At 41.1% G+C, this 24,535-nt stretch overlaps 2 protein-coding genes across 2 annotated transcripts; one reads left to right on the top strand and one right to left on the bottom strand.

Annotated features, from left to right (window-relative positions):
- The first annotated feature begins 338 nt into the window (after window positions 1-338).
- LOC115207428 (CD9 antigen) lies at window positions 339-12,728 on the top strand. Its single transcript, XM_029774498.1, has 8 exons — window positions 339-620; window positions 5,006-5,108; window positions 9,295-9,392; window positions 10,191-10,265; window positions 10,372-10,467; window positions 10,601-10,666; window positions 11,025-11,108; window positions 11,255-12,728. The coding sequence occupies exons 1-8, from the start codon at window positions 552-554 to the stop codon at window positions 11,318-11,320; spliced, it is 657 nt and encodes a 218-aa protein (XP_029630358.1). The 5' UTR covers window positions 339-551; the 3' UTR covers window positions 11,321-12,728.
- A 2,493-nt stretch (window positions 12,729-15,221) lies between these two features.
- On the bottom strand, window positions 15,222-22,108 carry LOC115207429 (mitochondrial glutamate carrier 1). Its single transcript, XM_029774499.1, has 10 exons — window positions 21,998-22,108; window positions 20,749-20,886; window positions 20,400-20,525; window positions 19,452-19,507; window positions 17,982-18,072; window positions 17,708-17,826; window positions 17,409-17,601; window positions 17,120-17,274; window positions 16,927-17,002; window positions 15,222-16,790 (listed from the first exon to the last, which is right to left on the bottom strand). Exons 2-10 carry the CDS (start codon window positions 20,769-20,771, stop codon window positions 16,631-16,633), a joined length of 999 nt encoding a protein of 332 aa, XP_029630359.1. The 5' UTR covers window positions 20,772-20,886; window positions 21,998-22,108; the 3' UTR covers window positions 15,222-16,630.
- Between the last annotated feature and the right edge of the window lie 2,427 nt (window positions 22,109-24,535).

Genomic DNA, 24,535 nt, shown 5'->3' on the forward strand with positions numbered 1-24,535 from the left:
TGAGACAGATATTTCACTGGATGTATAAATGTGAAGCATCCGGTGTGCAGTTCCATCACTACGGTAGTGAGGGGAAGCCCACTGGTGGGCTGTGGGAGAAGATGGAACGACATGGATTTTGGACGACATTTTGCAAATCTTCTCATCAATTAAACATTTGATCTCAATACAATTACTGTTCCCAAAACTAGAATCTGTTATGAACGGAACGGACTAAGTTTTGTAGACTACACCCTTTGCAAAAGTCTTGTAAAATTCGCGCTGTTTAGAAGGAGTGCAAGGGCGAATTGAGTTAATGCACACGCGCACTTCACAGAGTAGGCGTTCCCTAACGGAAATATGCAGGTGTAAACCAGAACGCGCCAATAGGATATCGCTAGCGTGGTCTATCTTGGTTTCCTTAAAAATCTTTGGCTCCTGCAATCATTTTGAGATTGCAGCGCGGGTTGTATGGTTGATGTCCAGTTATTTCCAACCCACATTTTGAACAAAGTCTCACTGTTTTCTTGATCTTTTATTAGGATCTAGGATTTTTTTTCAACTCTGGAATCATGAGTGAAGTGCAAGGTGGGATGAAATGCGTGAAATATGTCCTTTTCGTTTTCAACTTCATATTATGGGTAAGTGTTGGTCCTACTATCGGTCAATTTAATATACAGTTATTCAATCATAACTTAGGTTGCATGTGTGCATAATTGATCGTGATGTATAGTGACTCCTTATAAATTGCGGATGCATTTTGCAGCAAGTGAATCTCTCGCGTTGGTTGAAGCCGATTCATTTCTATTCTTATGTAGGTCTGGAGGGAAACTTCATTTCGTTTTAAGTCTGTCTCTGCAATGTTATCTGATTTTTATCAGAGTTATCAATATAACTCGTTTCTTTTTTCCACGTATGTTGTTACCAATAGTAGTCTTATCCTTCTTTAACCATGAGGTGGCACATTGTACCATCTGAATTTCATGTATAATGTCAACAAAATGCGTGAATTAACTATGTTAACAACTATTATATGTCTGCAAAAAGTATGTTCAAATTAAGTGTTCAAATCGTATTTGTCACATGCGCCGAATACAACAGGTGTAGACTTTACCGTGAAATGCTTACTTAACAAGCCATTAACCAACAATGAAGTTCAAGAAAGAGTTGAGAAAATATTTTGTAAATAAACTAAAGTAAAAAAAATATATATATATATATATATATATAAAAGAAAGTGACATAACAATAACGAGGCTTTATACAGTCTCACTATGTTGCTGTAGACACTGTTATTCCCTGATGTGAGTCAAACATAGCATAGGCCTATGCATTTGTTGCAGAACTGCAGTTTGTTTCTACATTTCCAACAAAGCTATCTATGATAATATAGATTCTATTAAATAACTAGATGGGGTATGTCATAAAACCTAACCGTTTCAGAATGGGGTGGAAATGGCATCCATGTTGGTCAGGGAGACATCCAAACCTGTCTAATTGGAATGAATGGCAGAAGATGCATAATCTTTCCTATGTAGGAAAATAAAAGTAAGGCATGTGATATATCAGAAATTGTGTAATAGAATTATTGTCAACCTAAAATATTAATTAAAATATAGTTTCCACGGGTTTTATACCAATTTTCCGATAAATAGCCTAAAATATGTAAACAGACCATACATGTCTCCATGTTTTGTTTCATTGGAAAGCTGTGAGTGCTATTATATAATACAATATCAGTACTTGTTGCATTTACAACTTGTCTAAGTCCTATCATCAACTGATTTCCTCCCGTGTCTGGCTGTGGATGGACTGTATTGTTTGAATGGAATGTTGGCATAAACTTCTTAATCAATCCCATATACTATGTTCTTACAAAAAAAGGTTTTAAATTCTCTAGTTCAACAATATTAAAAAACAGTCAAATGCTTCTTAAAGATGCCCTCTGGTGGTCAAACTAGCACTAACTAGCATTAATGGCAACAATGGCTGACACTAAAATAACGTGCCATAGAATTCTGCGGCAGCCCGCAAGCTGTGCTGCAGTACGACGCAGGAGGAACAACCACTGTACTCCCAGTCGGTATTAGATAGAACGTCGCGGCCCTACCAGCCAGTGGGGAAACAACCAGTGCTTACCTTGGTTACCCCATTGGCTCACACCAAAAACATGACCTTTTTCAAACACAATTTGCTTGTTTTAGTCAATTACAAAACTACATTCAAGAAAAGTCCAACATGCCTAAAGATAACTTTTCAACATTGCCTGCTCTCAGGCATTCTCACTACTTAAACGTAATATGATAGGGCTTCCCTCATGCCCCTTTTCATGACGGTGCTAGCAGCCACGTGAGTGAGTGTTAGCCAGCTACCGACCAGATCATTAAGCTAGCCAAGACCATCAACACAAGCAAATGGACTATTCAACTACAAGTAGTGAGTGGAGTAACACATGTAGTATACTAAACAATTTCCCTATGTAGGAGTATTGTGAACCGCAGGTTGGGATTTTGGACCTGGTTGAACAGCAGCTTTTCGGCACATTTTGCTATTTCTGTATAACAGAAAATTTGCTATGAAGTTGGCTCTTTTACACTGGGGGTCAATGGCAAAAAAATGTTTGTTTTCCTCAATTTGTGTGCGTGGGTGAATATCGAATCAGATTATTAGCAGTGAATTTGAAACATTTATGGAATCATTCCTCTAAAGCTGGCTAGCTATCAAACATACAGTGCAGATAAATTCTTAAAATGCATTATTTTTTTTATTTCACCTTTATTTAAACAGGTAGTTGAGAACAAGTTATCATTTACAACTGCAACCTGGCCAAGATAAAGTAAAGCAGTGTGACAAAAACAACAACACAGAGTTGTTACACATAAACAAACATACAGTCAATAATATAACAGAAAAATCTAAAATCAAATTTTACATTCTTTTATCTCAACACTGGCAAACCATGGTTGACCAACTCCCTGACTAAAATGTCAGACATTTAGGCCATCATAAGAAGGTTAATATCCATTCTAGTTTTCTAATTCCTAATTCTATGGCTATGATGGCTCACCACATTTCCGATCCCCCTCCCATGAACAATTTGGCGTTGTGATGAGTTTTGTCTGAAGGGGGGGGTCTGTTTTGGTCACATCTTAAAGAAGGTTGTTGTTATTTTAGAACAGATTCTGCTCATTCTTGGAATATCAAGTTTACATTTGCTTATTGCCTGGAAACCCAACGTTGAATTGCATTGAATTCTAGGGAAGAAATTAGCGTTTGAATCAGGCAAATGTTCTCTCACAACCTCTACAAGACAGAATGTTGAATACAATTATATTTTAACATACTTTACCGGTTGTCTGTGCGGTTGGTCCTTTTGGCGGTGGGAATGTGAGAGTATATCCAGAGGAAAGTATAATTACATTGACACACTGGTAGTGTGTTCAGATTTATACCACCTGAAGTGGGCACACAAGATAAAAATACATGAACAAGACGCATGCATACTTGACGAGCTCATGCACGTGTTTACATGGTTCTGTGCATGCTGCAGGTGATAGAAATCTGAACGCATTGCCAGCGCTTTAAAAAATGTAGGATATATTGTCTCACATTCTTACTGGCCAAAAGGACCAACTGTATGGACAACCTGTAAAGTACGTTAAAATATTATTTTATTCAACATTCTGGCTTGTAGAGGTTATGAGAGGAAACTTGCCTGATTCAAACGCTAATTTCTGCCGGAAACGTCGGGTTTCCAGGCCAATATGCTAATAGACTTTTAGGCCTTTTACCCGAAGAATAAGGGAACAATGCTGTCAGATATTATCTAACAATTGTCACATTGCTAAGAGATATCTTCATATATGAAGTTTTTAACCTGTTTTCATATTGTTTTCTAAAAGTACCTTTTTTGACCAATGTGTCACATTTCTGAAACTGAAATACAAATACATTGTTCTTGATGGTATACGTAATATTATGGATATTAGAGTATCTCTGTTCCCGACTTTGCGATCTAGAGCTCTCTGCCCACTGTAAGACAATTGGCCGTCCCCAGAGTGGTGTCACTTCGTCAGACAGCAGCCCTTTGTGCCTAGTTAAGAGACAAAAGCAGCAGCGTTGTGAGCTGAGCCAATGAGGGCAGGGTCGTAGTGGTGAGGAGAAAGCCAAAGAGGGCGGGGTGGTAGTGGACACAGCTTGAGGCTGAGACACCACGGGCTGCCCTGTCTAGGTTTTAGCTGTAGGCACAGATTTAGGATTAGTTTACCCTCTGCCTATCCCTCTGCTTATCCATCCACATTAGGGGTTTAAAATGTAACACTGACCTTAGGTCAGCGTCTGGTGCTCGGAAGGCCAAAGGCCCCAGAGGTTAAAAGCGGACTAGTTAGCATGTGTTACTTTTTTATTACAACATAATACCATTGCATTTCTACTATGTGCAGTAATGGTTGAAAACAACTGTTTATGGTGTATGGATTTTTAATAGGACACACAAGGGCTATGGTTGGTTGTGAAGTCAATTATTTTCGTACTGGCTGTTCCTTTTAATGAAAACAGCCATTTTGAAAGTAGTTTTTTTTCTGAGTAAAATGTTTTATTGAAGAGTCCGCTCAAGAGTATCTGCTCAGCCTCTATGTAAGGCCAGGCAGCACATGGATGGAATTCCACCTTGTATCTGGTAAGGCTGTCATGGGGATCAGTGCTGTGCAGTGTCCTGATCTGTTCTCAAGGTCAACTCTAGACAATGTTATTATTAATAGACACCAGTCAGTCTGTATCTCATCTCTAGTATGCAACATCATGCTTTAATAAAGGTTAAGGTTCATGATGACATAAAAACAAAGAATGTATACAATATTGTGCAGAATGGGTTAATTGATTGTCAATGTGTTGCACTGTTAAACAGTGAATATCTGTATAACAATGTTGATGATTAATTAATACATGTATTTCTTTATTTCCATTAATGTTATACAGTGAATATTGGTGTATGTTTATGCTTGACCTCTCCTTTTCTGCACCCCAGCTGTGTGGCTCATTTGTGTTGGCAGTGGGGTTATGGCTTAGATTTGACCCAGAGACAGTCCAGCTCCTGACTGGAGAGGAAGCCCCTGAGACCTTCTTCATAGGTGAGTCCAGTTCCCAGTGAGACCAGGAGCCCAGACCAGCTGAACACCCTCCAAACTGTTCTATTGGAATTAGTTACCAGTCTCGTGTTTAGTATGGCACAACATAACCATAGCAAAATGCTAACATCTCCTCTGTTTCAAAAAAGGTTTTGAGAACATGTCCTCACATTTCCTTGTACGGAACACAGCCCAGCTACCTACAATGTTCACTAGGGTAGGAATACGTTTGAAGTACAGTATTTAATGGGTGGCTATCTTTGTGTTTGTTGAAGCATTTCCCATCAACCTGTTCCTCTCATAGGAACATACACAGAGTGTACAAAACATTAAGAACACCTTCCTGTTATAAAGATGCACCCCCTTTTGCCCTCAGAACAGCCTCAGTTCGTCGGGCATGGACTCTACAAGGTGTCAAGTGTTTCACAGGGATGCTGGCCCATGTTGACTCCAATGCTTCCCACAGTTGTCAAGTTGGCTGGTGGACCATTCTTGATACACACAGGAAACTGTTGTGTGAAAAACCCAGCAGCGTTGTGATTCTTGACACACTCAAATCAGTACGCCTGGCAGCTACTAACATACCCCGTTCAAAGGCACTTAAATCGTTTGTCTTGCCCATTCACTCTCTGAATGGCACACATACTACCGTTCAAAAGTTTGGGGTCACTTAGAAATGTCCTTGTTTTTAAAGAAAAGCTATTTTTTGTCCATTAAAATAACATCAAATTGATCAGAAATACAGTGTAGACATTGTTCATGTTGTAAATGACCTTTTTGATGGCTTATTCTATTAGAGAGTCAGCACTCAATTGCCTGTGGGTCATCATCCCCTTTTAGGGCATAATAACAGGTTTATTCTTGCAACGACAAACATATTTCCCACATGAGCTCTTTGAAGAGAAAGTGCTTGGAGGGGCATTTTCCTGAGCGTTCAATTATATGAAAACGATAACAATAACATTCACACCATGCCTCTCAACGTTCAGCATTAAGTACACTTCAGTTCAGTGTTCCATATAATAGCATCTCTCTCAATGGGTCTCCACCATGGAAATCAGTAGAATGCAGTCTATTCTTGTTACTCCCATTTAGAGCATGACCTAAAATGGTGACTTCACTTCATCAGCTCTTCACCATGCCTTCACCCAGTTGGCTGCTGCCCTCAGGGTGCTCTGAGGCTACAGTCTCCTAGCGACCGCCACTCCCATCAGCCAGAAAGTCATGATATCATCAAACATTGCGTCATTCATTGCACATTGTGATATTGACATCTGGTGTCAGCTTCTTGATTCAATCCCAGTTAAATGCAATAAAAGAAGATCTGGATAGATGCCCAAGCTTTGGGATGATGTATGCAGTGTATCTGGTTATGATAACACTATCAAGTTAATTTTGGCTTTCAATGCAAATGTCATACCAGCGCTTGCCTGGGCATCCAAACAAAGCATGTGGCACAAAGAAAGCTTCTTACCCAACATAGTGACTTCTGAGTTTGGTAATACACTCTTAGAAAAAAGGATTCCAAAAGGGTTCTTAGCCATCCCCATAGGTACACCCTCTTTGGTTCCAGGTAGAACAGAACCCTTTTGGCTTCTACCTGGAACCAAAAAAAACGTTCTCTTAGGGAGACAGCCGAAGAACCCTTTTAGGTTCTAGATAGCACTTTATTTTCTTCTAAGAGTGTATTGGTTGTAGCCAACAATACATGCATAACCTTGTGTTCTTATCCATTTAATTTCATATTTAATGTGGAGACATTGCAACAACAACAAAAAATCACTACGATTGATCATGCTTTTATCATATTGCCTTGGCAACACAAGACGCATATTATCTTGGGCTGTATAAGAACCATAGGAGAGCGAAAGGCCTTATTGGAGCTGTCCCGACAAGACCGGACTAGACTGAACAGACAGAGATACCATAGAGTGGCAAGATGGCAGCATTCTCTACGGATGATTCACTTTCCATTCTGTCACTTCTGTGTCTGTCTAAGCTGAGACAAGCCTATGGGGAGCAGCCACGGTAGATTTGCACACTGAACTCTCAAAGATTTGCATTGCCCATTGCTAACCTCCACCAATGCTGGGCCAACACAAAGTGCAAATGCTTAGATATGGCAGATATTGATAAGGATGAGTGCTGTACATGTGTTGGGAAGGTCTCTCTTATCAATGTCGCTAGCTTTGTTTGTGTAAAGCAAGGCACCTGTCTTGTCTTATGGTGTTTTCCATTGCTAAGCAGGAGATCAGCTTTGAGCTCAGTCAGCCCTCTTGTTCCCAGTTTCCTCCCCCAACCACAGCGCAGCCACAGCGGACCGCTTCGCCACACCTCCTGTCTATTGTTCTTAAGCAACGAAAACAACCTTGGTGCACCACGGCCCCAATGTGATTTAATTAGGCAGCCATAGCAGGTCCTGCCTGTGTCGTTGATTAAGCCCTGAACATGAAGCATGGGGACTGCCCTGGTTTACCATTACTACCCTATCAAAGGGCTGGTAGTGAGAGGTGTAGGAGGGCAACACAGGGCTGATAGTGAGGGGTATGGGGGGGCACCACAGGGCTGGTAGTGAGGGAGGCCACCACATGACTGGTAGTGAGGGGGGGGGGGACAGCACAGGGCTGGTAGTGAGGGGGGGGACCTCACAGGGCTGGTAGTGAGGGGGGGACATCACAGGGCTGGTAGTGAGGGGGGGACATCACAGGGCTGGTAGTGAAGGGGGGACATCACAGGGCTGGTAGTGAGGGGGGGGGACATCACAGGGCTGGTAGTGAGGGGGGGGACATCACAGGGCTGGTAGTGAGGGGGGGGACATCACAGGGCTGGTAGTCAGGGAGGGGGGGACATCACAGGGCTGGTAGTCAGGGAGGGGGGGACATTACAGGGCTGGTAGTCAGGGAGGGGGGGACATTACAGGGCTGGTAGTCAGGGAGGGGGGGACATTACAGGGCTGGTAGTCAGGGAGGGGGGGACATTACAGGGCTGGTAGTCAGGGAGGGGGGGACATTACAGGGCTGGTAGTCAGGGAGGGGGGGACATTACAGGGCTGGTAGTCAGGGAGGGGGGGACATTACAGGGCTGGTAGTCAGGGAGGGGGGGACATTACAGGGCTGGTAGTCAGGGAGGGGGGGACATTACAGGGCTGGTAGTCAGGGAAAGGGGGACATTACAGGGCTGGTAGTCAGGGAGGGGGGGACATTACAGGGCTGGTAGTCAGGGAGGGGGGGACATTACAGGGCTGGTAGCCAGGGAGGGGGGGACATTACAGGGCTGGTAGCCAGGGAGGGGGGGACATTACAGGGCTGGTAGTCAGGGAGGGGGGGACATTGCAGGGCTGGTAGTCAGGGAGGGGGGGACATTGCAGGGCTGGTAGTCAGGGAGGGGGGACATTACAGGGCTGGTAGTCAGGGAGGGGGGGACATTACAGGGCTGGTAGTGAGGGAGGGGGGGACATTACAGGGCTGGTAGTGAGGGAGGGGGGGACATTACAGGGCTGGTAGTGAGTGTGGGGGGGCATCACAGGGCTGGTAGTGAGGGGGACATCATAGGGCTGGTAGTGAGGGGGGGGACATCATAGGGCTGGTAGTGAGGGGGACATCACAGGGCTTTTAGTGAGGGGGGGACATCACAGGGCTGGTAGTGAGTGAGTGAGGGAGGGGGGGCATCACAGGGCTGGTAGTGAGTGAGTGAGGGAGGGGGGCATCACAGGGCTGGTAGTGAGGGGGGGACATCACAGGGCTGGTAGTGAGGGGGGGGGACATCACAGGGCTGGTAGTGAGGCGAGATTATTATCTTTCCTACTCCTTGTGTTGAGAGGGGTAATGTTGCTCAAGCAGGGGTGGAGCAGCTAACGACATCCACATGCCTCTGAAAATGAGTGTTGTGTTGATGAGAGACATTGTAGAGAAATGTACTGCTGCAAGTTCAGCAAAGATGTGTGTTGGATTACCTTAGCGACACCAAGATATTCAGGGTATGCAAAATATATTCAAATCAACCGAGAGGCACTTTGAAGTAGAAAAGTACCTTGTTTTATTGACACTTTTCACAACTGTCAGGATTTTGCATCTCCTTTCAGCTCCTGTATTTTCCACATCTGACACTTCAGAATGTTAACATGTTAGCTGTGTTATATATGGGATATTCCCCCCCCCCCCCAGCTCACTCTCTGTCTATCTCTCCTCAGCCGTGTACATACTGATTGGTGCAGGTGGGGGCATGACGCTGGTGGGATTCTTTGGTTGCTGTGGAGCTGTGAAGGAGTCACAGTGTCTCCTTGCGTCGGTGGGTAATTGGTGGGAGTTTTACCTTAGGCACCTGTCTCTGTTCAGTGGAATGCAATTTTAACGTAGCTCTACCCAACCATTTTGAGTCAACACAAGCCTCCCACTGGGCACAGACGTCAATTCAATGTCTATTCCACGTTGGTTCAACATAATTGCAGTGAAAACAACATTGATTCCACCAGTGTGTGCCCAGTGGGCTTCTCTGATGAGTATACTGTCAGCAGGCCCAGAGTTTTTACTAACCGGATGTCCTGATCTGGGAAAACTCCTGGCCATATGTACAGGATACTCTATGGTAGGCTATGCATTAAAATGAACTGGGTGGTTCGAGCCCTGAATGCTGATTGGCTGACAGCCGTGGTATATTAGAGTGTTGGACTAGTAACCGAAAGGTTGCAAGTTCGAATCCCCGAGCTGACAAGGTACAAATCTGTCGTTCTGCCCCTGAACAAGGCAGTTAACCCACTGTTCCTAGGCCGTCATTGAAAATTTGAATTTGCTCTTAACTGACTTGCCTAGTTAAATAAAGGTAAAATAAAAATATCAGATGGTTTACCATGGCTATGACAACATTTCTTTCTACTGCTTTAGTTATGTTGGTAACCAGTTTATAATGTCAATAAGGCACCTATGGGGTTTGTGGTATATGGCCAATATACCACGGCTAAGGGCTGTATCCAGGCACTCCACGTTGCATTGTGCTTTAGAACAGCCCTTAGTCGTGGTATATTGGCGATATACCACACCCCCTCAGGCCTTATTGGTTTAATATGTCACTGCCCTCTCTGTTTTGCAGTTCTTTGCCTGCCTTATTGTAATCGTTGGTGCAGAGGTTGCTGCAGGTGTGTTTGGATTCATGAGCAAAGACAAGGTATATCCACTCCAATCAATGTTCTGAAATTAAACTTGAATGAAAGACAGATTATTGATACTGCAATCTCTGACTAATTTTAATTCATCCTTAATCTATGTTTTAGATCATTGAAGATGTTCAAAAGTTCTACAGTGAATCTATTTCAGAAGGTTCTGAGAATTCCAACCGGACGGCAATAGCAGCAATTTACCACACTGTTGTGAGTTAAACTACAGTTTTCTTTATGCGCTCATTAAGTACTTCTTGATCATGTCACATTGTCAATGTTGTCCATTTCTATGTTTTGATATGCCATATTTATTTGTTATATTCTGTTTTATTATCATTTGTAGCTGAATTGCTGTGGTGACTCCGTACCTAACCCGTCTCTGTGTCTTCATGGTGATGAAGACCTAAAGGTAAAAACAACTATTTGTGCTCTCCTGCTGCAGTATCATACATTCCTCTAGGTGGCAGTATAACACCATTGAAAACAACATTGTTTTACCGTAGTTCCACTTCTTGTCTCCTGTACTGTCTGATAGCCATTACTTTAAGCCGCTGTTATCTATTTTGCCTAATTTCAAATTAGATTATTAATATCTAGTTGTATAGTCTAGTTATAGTACAGTAGTACCTATAGCTGTGCTTAGATCATGGGTTTCAGAGATTAGGGATATATATATATATATATATATATATAATCCCTAATGTTCTCTTATTAGGAAAAAGTGAATAAAAGTATTGTAAGTGACATTATGCTATGTGTGTTTCCAGAACTGTCTGAATGCAATAATGGACTTTTTCAATGAAAAGCTCTACATTATCGGATATGTGGGGATTGGTGTTGCAGGAGTAATGGTAAGAATCTTACTGACACTCGGGCACAAATTACATTATGTTACATATGGTAGCTCGTTATATAATTATTTACAACATATTACAAGAAATCTGCATAACTGTATTACAAGCTTATAGTCTACTATAGTTTTCTGTTCTCTCCTCAGGTCATTGGTATGATCTTCAGTATGGTCCTCTGCTGTGCAATTCGGAACAACAGGGAGGTGATCTAGAAAGACCCAGTAGCTCCAGCCTTACCCCTCCCACCCTGTAGGCTTTATACCGACTCACCAGCTCTTCATAATCACAATGCCTGAACAAGGAGGGTACATCACATCTGGGATGGAGGACAGGGGAGCCTTTTTTAACACAAACATTCAAGTCCAGGGGTCAATTTAGTGGTGCGGGTGTGATATCACACACTCAAATGTTCACAGGGATTTCCCCATCCCCTGGACAGAGGCAGTTAGACCAGACCCCCTCTCTCTCCTCTGGCATCTCTGTGACCTGAATAACTGGCCTCTCACTGCACTCCTCCTCTCTAAGCACAACGTGGCTCAGCATTTGGAACTACTTTGAGACATTCCCCATTTTTCGCATCCTCTAACACTGCTAGCGTTCCATGTTCATGTAACGTCTTCCTCTTTGAAGCAGGAATGTGATGGCTGAGGAGCATTGCTGTATACAAACTCCTATGTGTGCTGTTTTTAACATTATTTATTCAATGTCTTGTAACCTCAGTTTAAGGGTTAATTTTGTGTACAGAACTATTGTAGTCGTACGTTATCTGCTTGTAAAGTTGTATTTAGGTCAGTAATCTTAACTTCAGTCATTGAGTTTTACATAACTGTTGTTGGGACTTGCACCTACTGTATGCATCATACATTTCATTACTCGATAAATGTCTAAAATGTGTATCTTTGTATAGACAAGCCCAAGCAACCTATTCCTACCACAGCTGCATATTCTACTTTAACAAACTGTATGTTGTGTTCCTTTACTTTGCCCATCAGCATAGTGTTGCTCTGCTACAAGCATACCCTGCACCTTTTGTTGGAAAAGAGCTGATTTCAACTTGACCAACATTCTGAAGAACTTTTGTCATTAATATTCTGTCAGGAGGCAGCTACATTTTATGAAGCACTGTACTGTCCTTCTTTTAATGTCCAACCTTAAGTCTGAATGTTCAAGCTTTTTTCCAGTGTCCTGTGTGAGGTCTCAGAGAACACGTGTGAACTGTTCCAGTGAGTTGGTGTATATTTTGAATGAATTCTATTGGGTGTTAATATTGTTGGCCCACACTGTTGTAGATCCAGGTTATGTATGCTAATAATGTCAAACAAAAAGACATTGAATGCTTTTATTTTATCAGCATGTCCATTTGGTAAAATGAGTTCTGTTTCTATCCTATTTAAATGTTTTTGGATCTCCTGTGAGAAAGCTAAAAGAAATTAGACTATGTAACCTTGTTAATGGCAGAAAGCTTTTAGTTGTATTTGACAAACATTAGGGATGTGGGGGTCAGTTGTTTGTTCACTCGCAATTGATAATAACCTTCCGCAACCGCCTGAATATATGTGATAATGGTATAATCTGATGCCCGACCCTAACCAGCAAATATAGAAAATGCGCTGTACAGTTCCCATTTTTCGCTTGAACATTTATTTATTGAAAAATTAAGTTTTAACATACAGGTAAGTCCTAAAGCTTAGGTTTACGCATTAATGCCGGATAAAAATAATGAAAAACCGGTAACACTACCTGACACCCAGCATAATAACACATTATGAAACGGTCACAATAACCATGTCATAATATGTCATAACAGCTGACATAACTTGTCATGACACATATATTTTAACCTGTTGTGACATATATTGCGTTATTTTATGGCTGGTTATGACACCTACATAAGAGTGTCAAAACCTACCACGGTAGTTATTTTATGGCTGGTTATGACACCTACATAAGAGTGTCAAAACCTACCACGGTAGTTATTTTATGGTTGGTTATGACACCTACATAAGAGTGTCAAAACCTACCACGGTAGTTATTTTATGGTTGGTTATGACACCTACATAAGAGTGTCAAAACCTACAACGGTAGTTATTTTATGGTTGGTTATGACACCTACATAAGAGTGTCAAAACCTACCACGGTAGTTATTTTATGGTTGGTTATGACACCTACATAAGAGTGTCAAAACCTACAACGGTAGTTATTTTATGGTTGGTTATGACACCTACAAAACCTACCACACAACGCAAAACATTCCATTACACCATAGCCTACTCGTCAACAGCATGTTTATGTTATATCATATTTTCTGAAATTGACCAGATTAAAATATTGTTGTAATTGGGCACACATTGCTGTCAGACTTGCACCTACCCCAATGCTTTCTTTCTGATGACTGGGATGCATGCAGGAACAGATTTCAGGAGCAGGACAAGGCACCCTCTTTTTGACTGATGACTGACATAAGGGCATGCACATGACAGGCCTATCTGGCTTATATGATTATGATGGTCATAATGCTTCTTGACATTGTCATTAAGTATCTTTTTTACAAGTTAGTTAAAATATGATGAAAAAAACATGAATGTAAATAATTAATTACAACAAAGGACTTAAGAAACAAACTTTCAAACAAAAGGAAACTTCTTGGCAGGGAAAAAAACACATTTGAATAAATATGGGTTTTGACACTTATGTAGGTGTCATAAACAGCCATAAAATAATACAATATATGTCACAACAGGTGTTATGACCATATTATGTCAGCTGTTATGACATAAACTACATGACCAAAACCAAAAGTATGTGGACACCTGCTCGTCGAACATTTCATTCCAAAATCATGGGCATTAATATGGAGTTGGTCCCCCTTTGCTGCTATAACAGCCTCCACTCTTCTGGGAAGGCTTTCCACTAGATGTTGGAACATTGCTGCAGGGACTTGCTTCCATTCAGTAACAAGAGCATTAGTGTGGTCGGGCACTGATGTTGGGAGATTAGGCCTGGCTTGCAGTCGGCGTTCCAATTCATCCCAATGATGTTCGATGGGGTTGAGGTCAGGGCTCTGTGCAGGCCAGTCAAGTTCTTCCACACCGATCTCGACAAACCATTTCTGTATGGATCTTGCATTGTGCACGGGGCCTTGTCATGCTGAAACAGGAAAGGGCCTTCCCCAAAATGTTGCCACAAAGTTGGAAGCAGAGAATCATCTAGAATGTAATTGTATGCAGTAGCATTAAGGTTTCCCTTCACTGGAAATAAGGGGCCCAGCCCGAACTATGAAAAACAGCCCCAGACCATTATTCCTCCTACACCAAACTTTACAGTTGGCACTGCATTGGGGCAGGTAGCATTCTCCTGGCATCCGCCAAACCCAGATTAGTCCGTCGGACTGCCAGATGGTGAAGTGTGACTCATCAATCCAGAGAACGGATTTCCACTGCTCCAGAGTCCAATGGTGGCAAGCTTTACACCACTCCAGCCGATGCTTGGCATAGCGCATGGTGATCTTAGGCATGTGTGTGGCTGCTCGGCCATGGAAACCCATTTCATGAAGCTCCCAACGAACAGTTCTTGTGCTGACGTTGCTCCGGAGGCGGTTTGGAACTTGGTAGTGAGTGTTGATACTGAGGACAGATACATTTTTGTGCTTCAGCCCTCTGCGGTCCTGTTCTGTGAGTTTGTGTGGCTTACCACTTCACGGCTGAGCCGCTGTTGCTCCTAGGCATTTCCACTTCACACTAACAGCACTTACAGTTGACCGGTGCAGCTCTAGCAGAGCAGACATTTGACCAACTGACTTGTTGGAAAGGAGGCATCCTATGACGGTGCCACGATGAAAGTCACTGAGCTCTTCAGTAAGGCCATTCTACTGCCAATGTTTGTATATGGAGATTGCATGGCTGTGTGCTCGATTTTATACACCGGTCAGCAACAGCTGTGGCCAAAATAGCCAAATCCACTAATTTGAAGGGGTGTCCACATACATTTGTGCATATGTATATGTATATTATGACATGGTTATGATAGTGTCATAACGTTATGGCGCCGCGTGCTAAGTCAAGTGCGATAAACCTCAATGTAAACTACATGACCTGCACAAGAAGTATACATGTATGGATTTATTCTTTTTTTTAAATACTTTATTCAACCCGCCCTTCATCCACACATTGCATGAACCTAAACCGGCCCGTCCCGTGGATATAACAGTCAGGACTGCAGGTTATGAGTCAACCCGGGCATCACTTAAATACATACAAAACAAAATTAGACATACATCACTTTATGTTGTAAGTCATTTCCTTTGTTAGATGACCTGGTGCAGATAGCGTCGGTGATGCTATTTGGCAGGCTCATTGTCTCGATACAGTATCACTTCCTTATAGTGAAAAATGCCAATCCACTCAGCGAAGGCAAATACAAAACCATATGCATTACATTTAGGGGCATGTCATGAATAAAAAACAAAATGATGGCCATAAACTAAAAGTCTATAGGCCTGAAGTAACATAGACCATAACAGAACACTTCACAACCTTACTGTGTATATATATATATATAATATGAATTAATCAAGTATTTAGAATGTAAAAAATAAACTAAGATGTGAGTGTCTGTGGCAGCGAACCATGAGGTGTAGCTGTGGAATAACCCCTAGGTGCTTGGTCCCTCTGTCTCAAACTAAACCTCAGTGAAATGTGAGTTGAAGAGGTATCTGTTGAAAAAAAATATGTAAAAAGGTCATTCTAACGCGTTTCTTTAGCCTTCTCAATCGACCAGTTAAATTAATTCAAATGTGTAAATCAGGTTAATTGATAGCTTGAAATCACATGACTGCAAAAACATTACAGACGCTATGAAATACCTTCACAAATGGAGGCTGAGGGGAGGATGGCTCATAATGTCTGGAATGGAACAAATGGAATGGCATTAAACACATGGAAACCATGTGTGTATTTGATACCATTCCACCTATTCCACTCCAGCCATTACCACGAGCCCGTCCTCCCCAATTAAGGTGCCACCAACCTCCTGTGACCTATACAAATCTTTACATCACACTATGGCATTCAACCAACAGCACAAAAGTAGAATCATAAATTATCAAATATTTTTTAGATAAAAAAAGCTTTCAGTTGTTGGTTGTGTTGAAATGGCCCCTCACAGAGGGAGAGGAACCAGGGAGACTCCCCAGCCAGTGCCACTGCTGCACTTCACAGTCTGCAGTTCAGCAAACAGACACCTTCAAGTGCAATCGTTGTTCACAGCCCATTAAATAAGCCAGGAAAATATTTGGAGGAAGTGCAGTACAGCTGTTAGACCATACAGGAAGTCAAGAACTATAGAATGTTTTTTTTTTCTCTCTTTTCTAGGCTCCAAAGCTCTGACAGACACCTCAGTCTTACGTAGTTTATTTTTTCTGTACCAAATACTGATGGAATATAGCTGCCAGTATTTTGCTGAGATACTTCTTCATGCGACGTGTGAGAAAGTCCCATGCACAGCCAGGTAGTGTTGGTCTTGTCTCATGCAGACAAGTAGTTGAAAGGTGACTGGTCCAGGATGAACTCTCCGATGCCAATAAAATACATGACCTGTGCAATGCCGAAGAGAGGAGCGATGACCAGCGCCCTGCATCCTGCTCCCTTCAGAAAGGCAAAGGGACCCTCCTTACGCATGATCTTACTGCAAGGAGAGAGAGGAAATAAATCACTGCTTGAATTTCAGGAATGTGTGTAAATCAATTTTTATAGAGCACACTGGTTGTAAAGTTGCAACGAGTTCAAAGTCAGGAAATAGCATGATTAAAGAGTGACTCTACCTGACGCAGTCAACCACACCATTGTAGCTCTCCTCGTTGGCCCCTTTGCTCAGAGACTGCAATCTCGTTTTTACAACTGAAATAAAGAGTGGGAACTTGTTAGACCAGGAAGTATAGAAGTAAAACAAACAAAAAAAAACATCTGCTAGCTTAATAAAAGTGGGTCACAAATGGAGACAGATTCCAGACTCACCATCACAAGGATTGACTGCCACAGCTGCAGTGGAGCCAGCCAGACAGCCAGACAAGAATGCCCAGTAGAAGGGTGCTGATTCATCTCGAGAGGGCTGGCCCAGCCGGTTAAGGTGGGCGAACAGTGGGAAGTAGACCATGGAGAAGGGAACATCTCTGAAATAGAAGACAAGTATTTTACTGGTTTGTAAATCTGTTTTCTAAAGCTATTCCAGTTTTTCTAGCCTAGCAGCCCCAATAACAATTACTTCAGGCCTTTGACTTTACATGAAGGTATAAGAAGCCCTTACCTCATGAGGGTGGCCCCGAGGCCTTTGTAGAGGCCCTGGATGCCTTGTGTGTGCAGAAGGTCCCGGGCGATCTGGGTAGCAGACACTGCCCTGGCTGCAGGACTGGGCCCCACGTTGTAGGACCTGCTCAGCACTGTGTTAGTGGCAGCCAGCTTAGTGGGAGACATCATGGCTGGCATTCTCTGCTGAGCCGCTGGGAGGAACAAAAATACATTAATATACTTGCACAAGATGTATTTGCCGCTGTAGGAATCACATGTAATATAACTTCCATCAATCAATACGGTGTACTTGCTTACCTAGCCTCCCTGCGTCCTGAAGTTGAATCTTAAGCATTTCCATAGGAGTAGTAATGACAACCTGGCATATGCCTGCACCACAACCTGCCAACATCTCCTTAAACACCGTCAAGCCTTTCCTGCAACAAGGAGTCAGAGAGGTTAGAAAGCATGCATGGGATAGGATTGGTCTCTTCAATGACTAGTTGGACACCCCATTATATATCTATTATCAACACCCATCTGTACTCTTAATCTACCGTCTTCACTGGCCGAAATGTAAACAGTTATTTACCCATTTTTGCTAAGATGCTGGCGGAAGAAGTCATTTGCGGCTAGTTTGATGGCCTTCTCAGGAGTGACCAAGGTCAGATTCACAGCAGCACCTGAAGACAAAACAATTGAACATTAGTCAAACCTTAAAAATCATACATCAAAATGTGTTTACAAGGAAATGTTACAAACAAAAACATTCCCCACCACCATCGGTCCATTTAAGTATGCAATGCCACTGACTGTACAGTACTAGCTATCAATCTAATACACACTTTTCTAAATGAAATAGACAAGAAGCGCACAGGATGGCTGCTCTGGCATGATCACAGAGGGAGATTATTTAAAGCATAAGTCAACCTAATGAGTTACATTTAAACATGAGAAACATGATGAGAAGCAAGCGGAACAGGAATGCGAACAGAGATCAGACAACACTAGAGAAGGGGATGCAGAAAAGACAGTAAATTCCAGGAGAAAATGAAAAATGCTTAGGCTAATCTACTGGAAGACCAACTTTTCTTTAGAAAACAAATGTGGGAAGAAGACTTTACATTAAGACATAGGCTAGCCTACATGCCAGTGGGAAATGGATAGACGAGAATGAAAGTCACCTTAGCCACTACTACGACATACATTTTCACAAGAGCATTGTTTGGCAATGGTCACAAGTGTTGGTGAAAAGTCAGTAAGCGAAAGGAGTCAAAAGCAGAAAGAACAGGTTCACTGATATGAAGACAGTAAGGAGAAAAATATTGAACAAATGGGAAATGGTTGCCTAGTTGAAATAAAGCATTATTGTAAGAACCATTAAATGATTTGCCTTCAGTGTGGCTGTGCCATATCGGCTAGCCGTTCAATATCCCAGGGGGACCCAGGTCTGTAACATGGGAAAAAAAACAGATGCAAAAAAAAAGCAAGTATTCCTCATACAAATGGAGTCCCATAAAATGAACTCCAACCTTATCTCCATAAAAGACACTAGGCTATGTACATGATGTTGCCCATCACAAACGTGTCAATGTGTTTCATACAGTATTTAGTTTCAGTACAGCTAAAGTAATGCATTTCACTGTGAACATTGCATCAATCATGTCATCAATTGAAAATTAGGCCATTCGCTTTTAAAGGATTGGGGAATATTCTACCATTTGTCATTCATTAAAATCTAAATAAATAAGTACAAAGAAACAAGCCAATTTCTAATGATGCATTTAAACATCACTACATAAGTACAATGCAGTGACAATCAATCAACTTTTGAGATCACATCCGAACATAATTACTTCTATCAATAATGAGAAACTACTGCATTGATTGTGATTGAACAGCAACTTGACTGCTTTCACTTTAAGCAAATAATTAAATACAGATCAGTTATAGCTTAAAATAATTTTCTTGCAATCGGTCAGAATTTCACTAATAACCCCCTTGTTGACTAGATATAGAACCAGTACTATAAAACTAGGACAAAAAATGTAATGACTCTTACCTCTATACATGCCAAAGTATCCTTCTGATCGAACAGTCTTAATGAGGCAGTCCAGCCTAAGAGAAAACACAACATGTCAGAATGAGGGAAATTTACCACAACTTCTTCCTTTGGGCTCCCGAGGGAGCAGCCCTACCTACTCGTGTTGGTAGGGCTGTGACGGTAGTGGAATTTTTGGTAAGGTTATTTGTCAGCCAAATGACTGCAGTCACCGTTTAGAACGTTACAATAGCAACAAGTCTCATCACGTTGTAAAGAGTCCATGTTATGGCAGAAGCGGACTCGACCGCAAGTGTCAATCTTTTTTAATGCCTAGCCGTCCCATCTTCAGTCAGATGTCTGTTCCACAAAATTCTAGAACTGGCTAGTTTTGCCTCCCCTCGTCTCTGCTTATATAAGCTGTTTGATGTAAACCAGGCTTACTTCCATTTGCTGCTATCAGGTAAATTGTCAACTATTTTTCATGATGTAAACCAGGCTTACTTCCATTTGCTGCTATCAGGTAAATTGTCAACTATTTTTCATGATGGACAATCCATAATCGGCAGTTACACAATTATACAATTACTGCACCAGGCCTACCTATAGGTAAAACAGAGTCAGAACTAAGTAACATCAAGGGGTTTAGGGTGGAGATGCAAACTGAATGGGTGCACAGAGCAAAGGGAAATTTCCACTCCCCTCACACATTCCTCAGGATTACTCAACAGGAAGAATGAGCCAATGACGGCAGTCGGTCGTCACAGACATGGGACTCAAAGCCGGGAACAAGTCTATGCTCGCACAACAGCAGCCGCATTATCTGAAGCACACCTCAAGATATCCCATCCTATATTAGTGTTATTCCATGTCCTTTGTGGTGTTTTTAAAAACGGTCAAATAAATTTACCTATCAAGATTTAGCTATGCAGCCACACAGCATGACATGAAAAGGGAGGACGGACTCACATGTTCTTGTAGATCTGCTGACCTTGCCTCTGGTTCTGTAACCTGGTCTTTACAAGGTCGATGGGAAACACACAGGTGACCCCAACAATGCCAGCAATACCACCATTGATCAGTTTAGCAGGAAGGCTGGATAAAATAAAACCATTTGAGATTAGGTTCAGATTGGCATTACACACACCTTCAAGGCACTTGAAATAGATAAAACATAAAGGAAGGATACCTTTATGGAAACATTTTCCTGGGTTACTAACACGGGGGAAAAAACTAAGCAACTCTCTAGATATTGCACATATTGAGTAAAAAAAGTGAGACGCTCAATACAGATGAGAGAAAGCCTCAGTTACAGTACCTGATCTGTTGCTGGTGAGACATGGTAACTTTCAGATAGGTAGCAGATGTAGAACGGAGCTGTGATATCTTAGTTAGTCAGTCGTAAGTCGATCTAAGCGGTCAGTAGATCAAGTGCTGATGAGCTGCTGCTAGAGTTCTGGAGAGGAAGAGCCAGGGAGATTATTTATATATAGACAAGCCTGTCAGAGTCCTGAGCGTGAGTACACACATGCAAAATTAAACCTAATACACACAAAGCCTATCCCACACACATACAGCAACATGCCCCTTGGATAATCTCCACCCACTCACACCTCAAAGGATCACGAGGGTTTACAACCTGCCTCCTACTGGAAGTGAAAAGTGAATCTCAATACATGCTCAGTAACAGGAAGTCTATATTTGGGCATCAGTTTGCATGGCCCTGAGGCATCAACTCCAGTATCTTTGGCAGTTGCTAGGGTAAAAGACATTCCAGGTCAGGACGTGAACAAGATTCAACTTGAGTCTAACTTGTAACTTTACTACACCCCAAACCAGTTTAATAATTAACGTTAGTTAGCTATTTCACTTTAATTTAAAGCTAGAATCCTTATTTGCTGCATTCATTTTTGGACACACACATACATAGTGTATATATATATATATATATATATATATATATGTATGTATGCATGTATCCAAAAATGTATGTAGCAAATAAGGATTCTAGCTTTAAATTAAAGTGAAATAGCTCACGATAAGAGTGTCTGCTAAATGCATAAAATGTAAAATTAGTGGTTAACGTTAGTTAGCTACATTTTTGCCAGCCCCATCCATTAACTTAACTAACTAGCTACTATTATATTATAATTTTCCCTAAGTAATCTTATTCAATAATAGCAACAATATGTTTCATTACGATTGCGCCTTATTTACTTAGCTAATTAAGTTACCAACGCTAGCTAGTTAGCTGTTTTTTATCCGGAAATGGCGTTAGCTAGCTAACGTTAATTCAGTATCTTCCGTAGATATATAACGTTGCTGTAAGATTATTAATCAAGTTCCTCTATATATAAAACAAATAATAATACTTAACATTCGAATATGTAGTTGAATTGCACTCAGAGTAAGCTAGTGTTAACTTGCTACCTAACTTTAACTAGCTAGCCGCGGCAGTTACTCTTTCAATAATGCATTATAAGAAATTGAGCAACGATGACATAGAAAGTGTCAATCCAGTGATACATTAGCTAATAGTTATATTTGATAACGCGAAAGACACTCACCTGAAATAAATGTCAGATGAGAAATGTCGTTCTAGTACGTAAAAGTATCGTCTGTCTTGTCATTAGTTGTGAAACCTACTGAATGACATACTGGAAAATTCCACTACTTCATTAAATATGAAGGCGGGGCCAACTATTCGAAACGAGAGTTCAAATTTATTCCAATCGTGTTTTTCAAATGTACACATTGACGGTTCATTTGTCCTTTTATTTCGTTAGCTATAAATACAACCTGTGTTTATTTATCTTCCATTTTGTACTTTAACTATTTGAACATCGTTACAACACTTCATATCGACCTAATATGACATTTGAAATGTCTTTATTCTTCTGGAACTTTTGTGAGTGTAATGTTTACTGTACATTTGTTATTGTTTATCTATTGCACTTGCTTTGGCAATGTAAACATGTTTACCATTCCAATAAATCCCCTTAAATTGAAATTGTAGTGGCGGGGATTAAAGGTTGAAGTGGCCCCTGGGTGCTGATCTAAGGTTAGTTTGGAATTTTCGTGAAGATTTGCGGATGGTAACATCAACAAGATTCTTCATCCAAGATCAGTTCCTACTTACATCTTCCCAGAGCCAGTGAGAATATACACAGAGACATAGTTAAAAGTATCTTTGGTATAGTGGTGAAAAAACTACCCAATTGTCATACTTGAGTAAATGTAAAGATACCTTAATAGAAAAGGACTCAAGTAAAAGTGAAAGTCACCCAGAAAGAAAACTACTTGAGTAAAAGTCTAAAGGTATTTGGTTTCATAGATAATCATGTATCAAAAGTAAATGTAATTGCTAAAATATACTTAAGTATCAATTATTTCAAATTAAGCAAACCAGAAGATACCTTTTTCTTTTTTTAATTCAGCGATAACCAGAGGCACACTCCAACACTCAGACATAATTTACAAATGAAGCGTGTATGTTTCGTGAGTCTGTGAGGCAGTAGGGATGACCAGGGATATTCTCTTGATAAATGTATGAATTGGGCCATTTTCCTGTCATGCTAAGCATTCAAAATGTAACTAATACTTTTTGGTGTCAGGGAAAATGTATGGAGTAAAAACGACATTATTTTCTTGAGGAATGTAGAGAAGTAAAAGTTGTCGAAAATATAAATAGTAAAGTACAGATACCCCCCAAAATACCTTAAGTACTTTACACCACTGGGTATAGGCCTATGATTGGACATAGCACAAACTTTCTCCACATAAGATAGGACTAATACAACTTTAAACTTAGTGTGTTATTGGTATAGTAGTGTTATTAGTATAGACAAAGGCCATCTGACCAAATCCTACATGGCATGAGGAGTCAAATATATCAGATGGGTAGGATCACAGAGATCCTTATCTTATTCATTACTATGGGTAGACTCTTCAACTGCTTTTCAATAGGCCTACACACAAACTAGGACAGGATCACTGAAATTGAACTGCACTGCATGTGGGGATTTTTTTTACAAAAGCATGAAAGGGGGATTACATAAAATGGTTTACATCAAGCTATCCAAAATAATGCTAACCATAACTGAGTGAATGAGACTTGAATTATCTGAAAGTTTGTGTCAAATAAAACAATTACAATGAGTTGGATGTTTGCAGTGCTATAATCCCAAACATAATGTCAATGTATAATCCTTAACATGGGAAAGCAAACACAGACAATCATGCTTAACTGTTCATTAATTTATATTCCAATCATTATCCACCACAGTACAGGAGCCAACACACAGGGTCAAGGGTCAAGGGTCAAAGACGAGCTGGGTAAGTAAGGGATGTTATAATAGATAGGTGTTGTTCAATTACTAATGATTTTTATTTTTAAAACAAGTCATAACACAGTCCTTAAATCACAAAACAACATCACAATCTTTAAAACATAAATATTGAATCAAATCTTTTATTTAGCATCACTGCTGTAAGTGAGATTCATTGCATGTTCTCTGAAATCCATATATGGAATGAATCTCAGGCAAGTCACAAGAACATCCCATCAAGGTTACAGGTGTCTACATTATTATCATATCTAAACAATCAGTCATGAGTTTCAGGCATATTTGGAGGCTCAGAGTGGCGCAGCAGTCTAAGGCACTGCATCTCAGTGCCAGAGCTGTCATTACAGACCCTGGTTTGATCCTGGGCTGTATCACAACCGGCTGTGATTGGGAGTCCCATAGGGCGGCACACAATTGACACAGTGTTGTCCTGGTTAGGGTTTGGCCGGGGTAGGCCGTCATTGTAAATAAGAATTTGTTCTTAACTGACATGCCTAGTTAAATAAAGGTAAATAAAATATGTTGCTTTAAACCAATGAGATGTCAGACAAGTTTGAAAATGATTTATTGTTTCTTTCTCCACAATAAAAACATGTCATATGAATTCACACACTACTGTAAGTCATGACTCGCTTTGGACAAACATGGCTGCTAAATGGCGTATACACTGAGTGTACAAAACATTAAGAACACCTTCCTAATATTGAGTTGTACCTATTTTTGCCCTCAGAACAGCCCCACTTCGTCTGGGCATGGACT

This window comes from Salmo trutta, chromosome 14 (genome assembly GCF_901001165.1).
Source record: "Salmo trutta chromosome 14, fSalTru1.1, whole genome shotgun sequence".
Taxonomy (NCBI): domain Eukaryota; kingdom Metazoa; phylum Chordata; class Actinopteri; order Salmoniformes; family Salmonidae; genus Salmo; species Salmo trutta.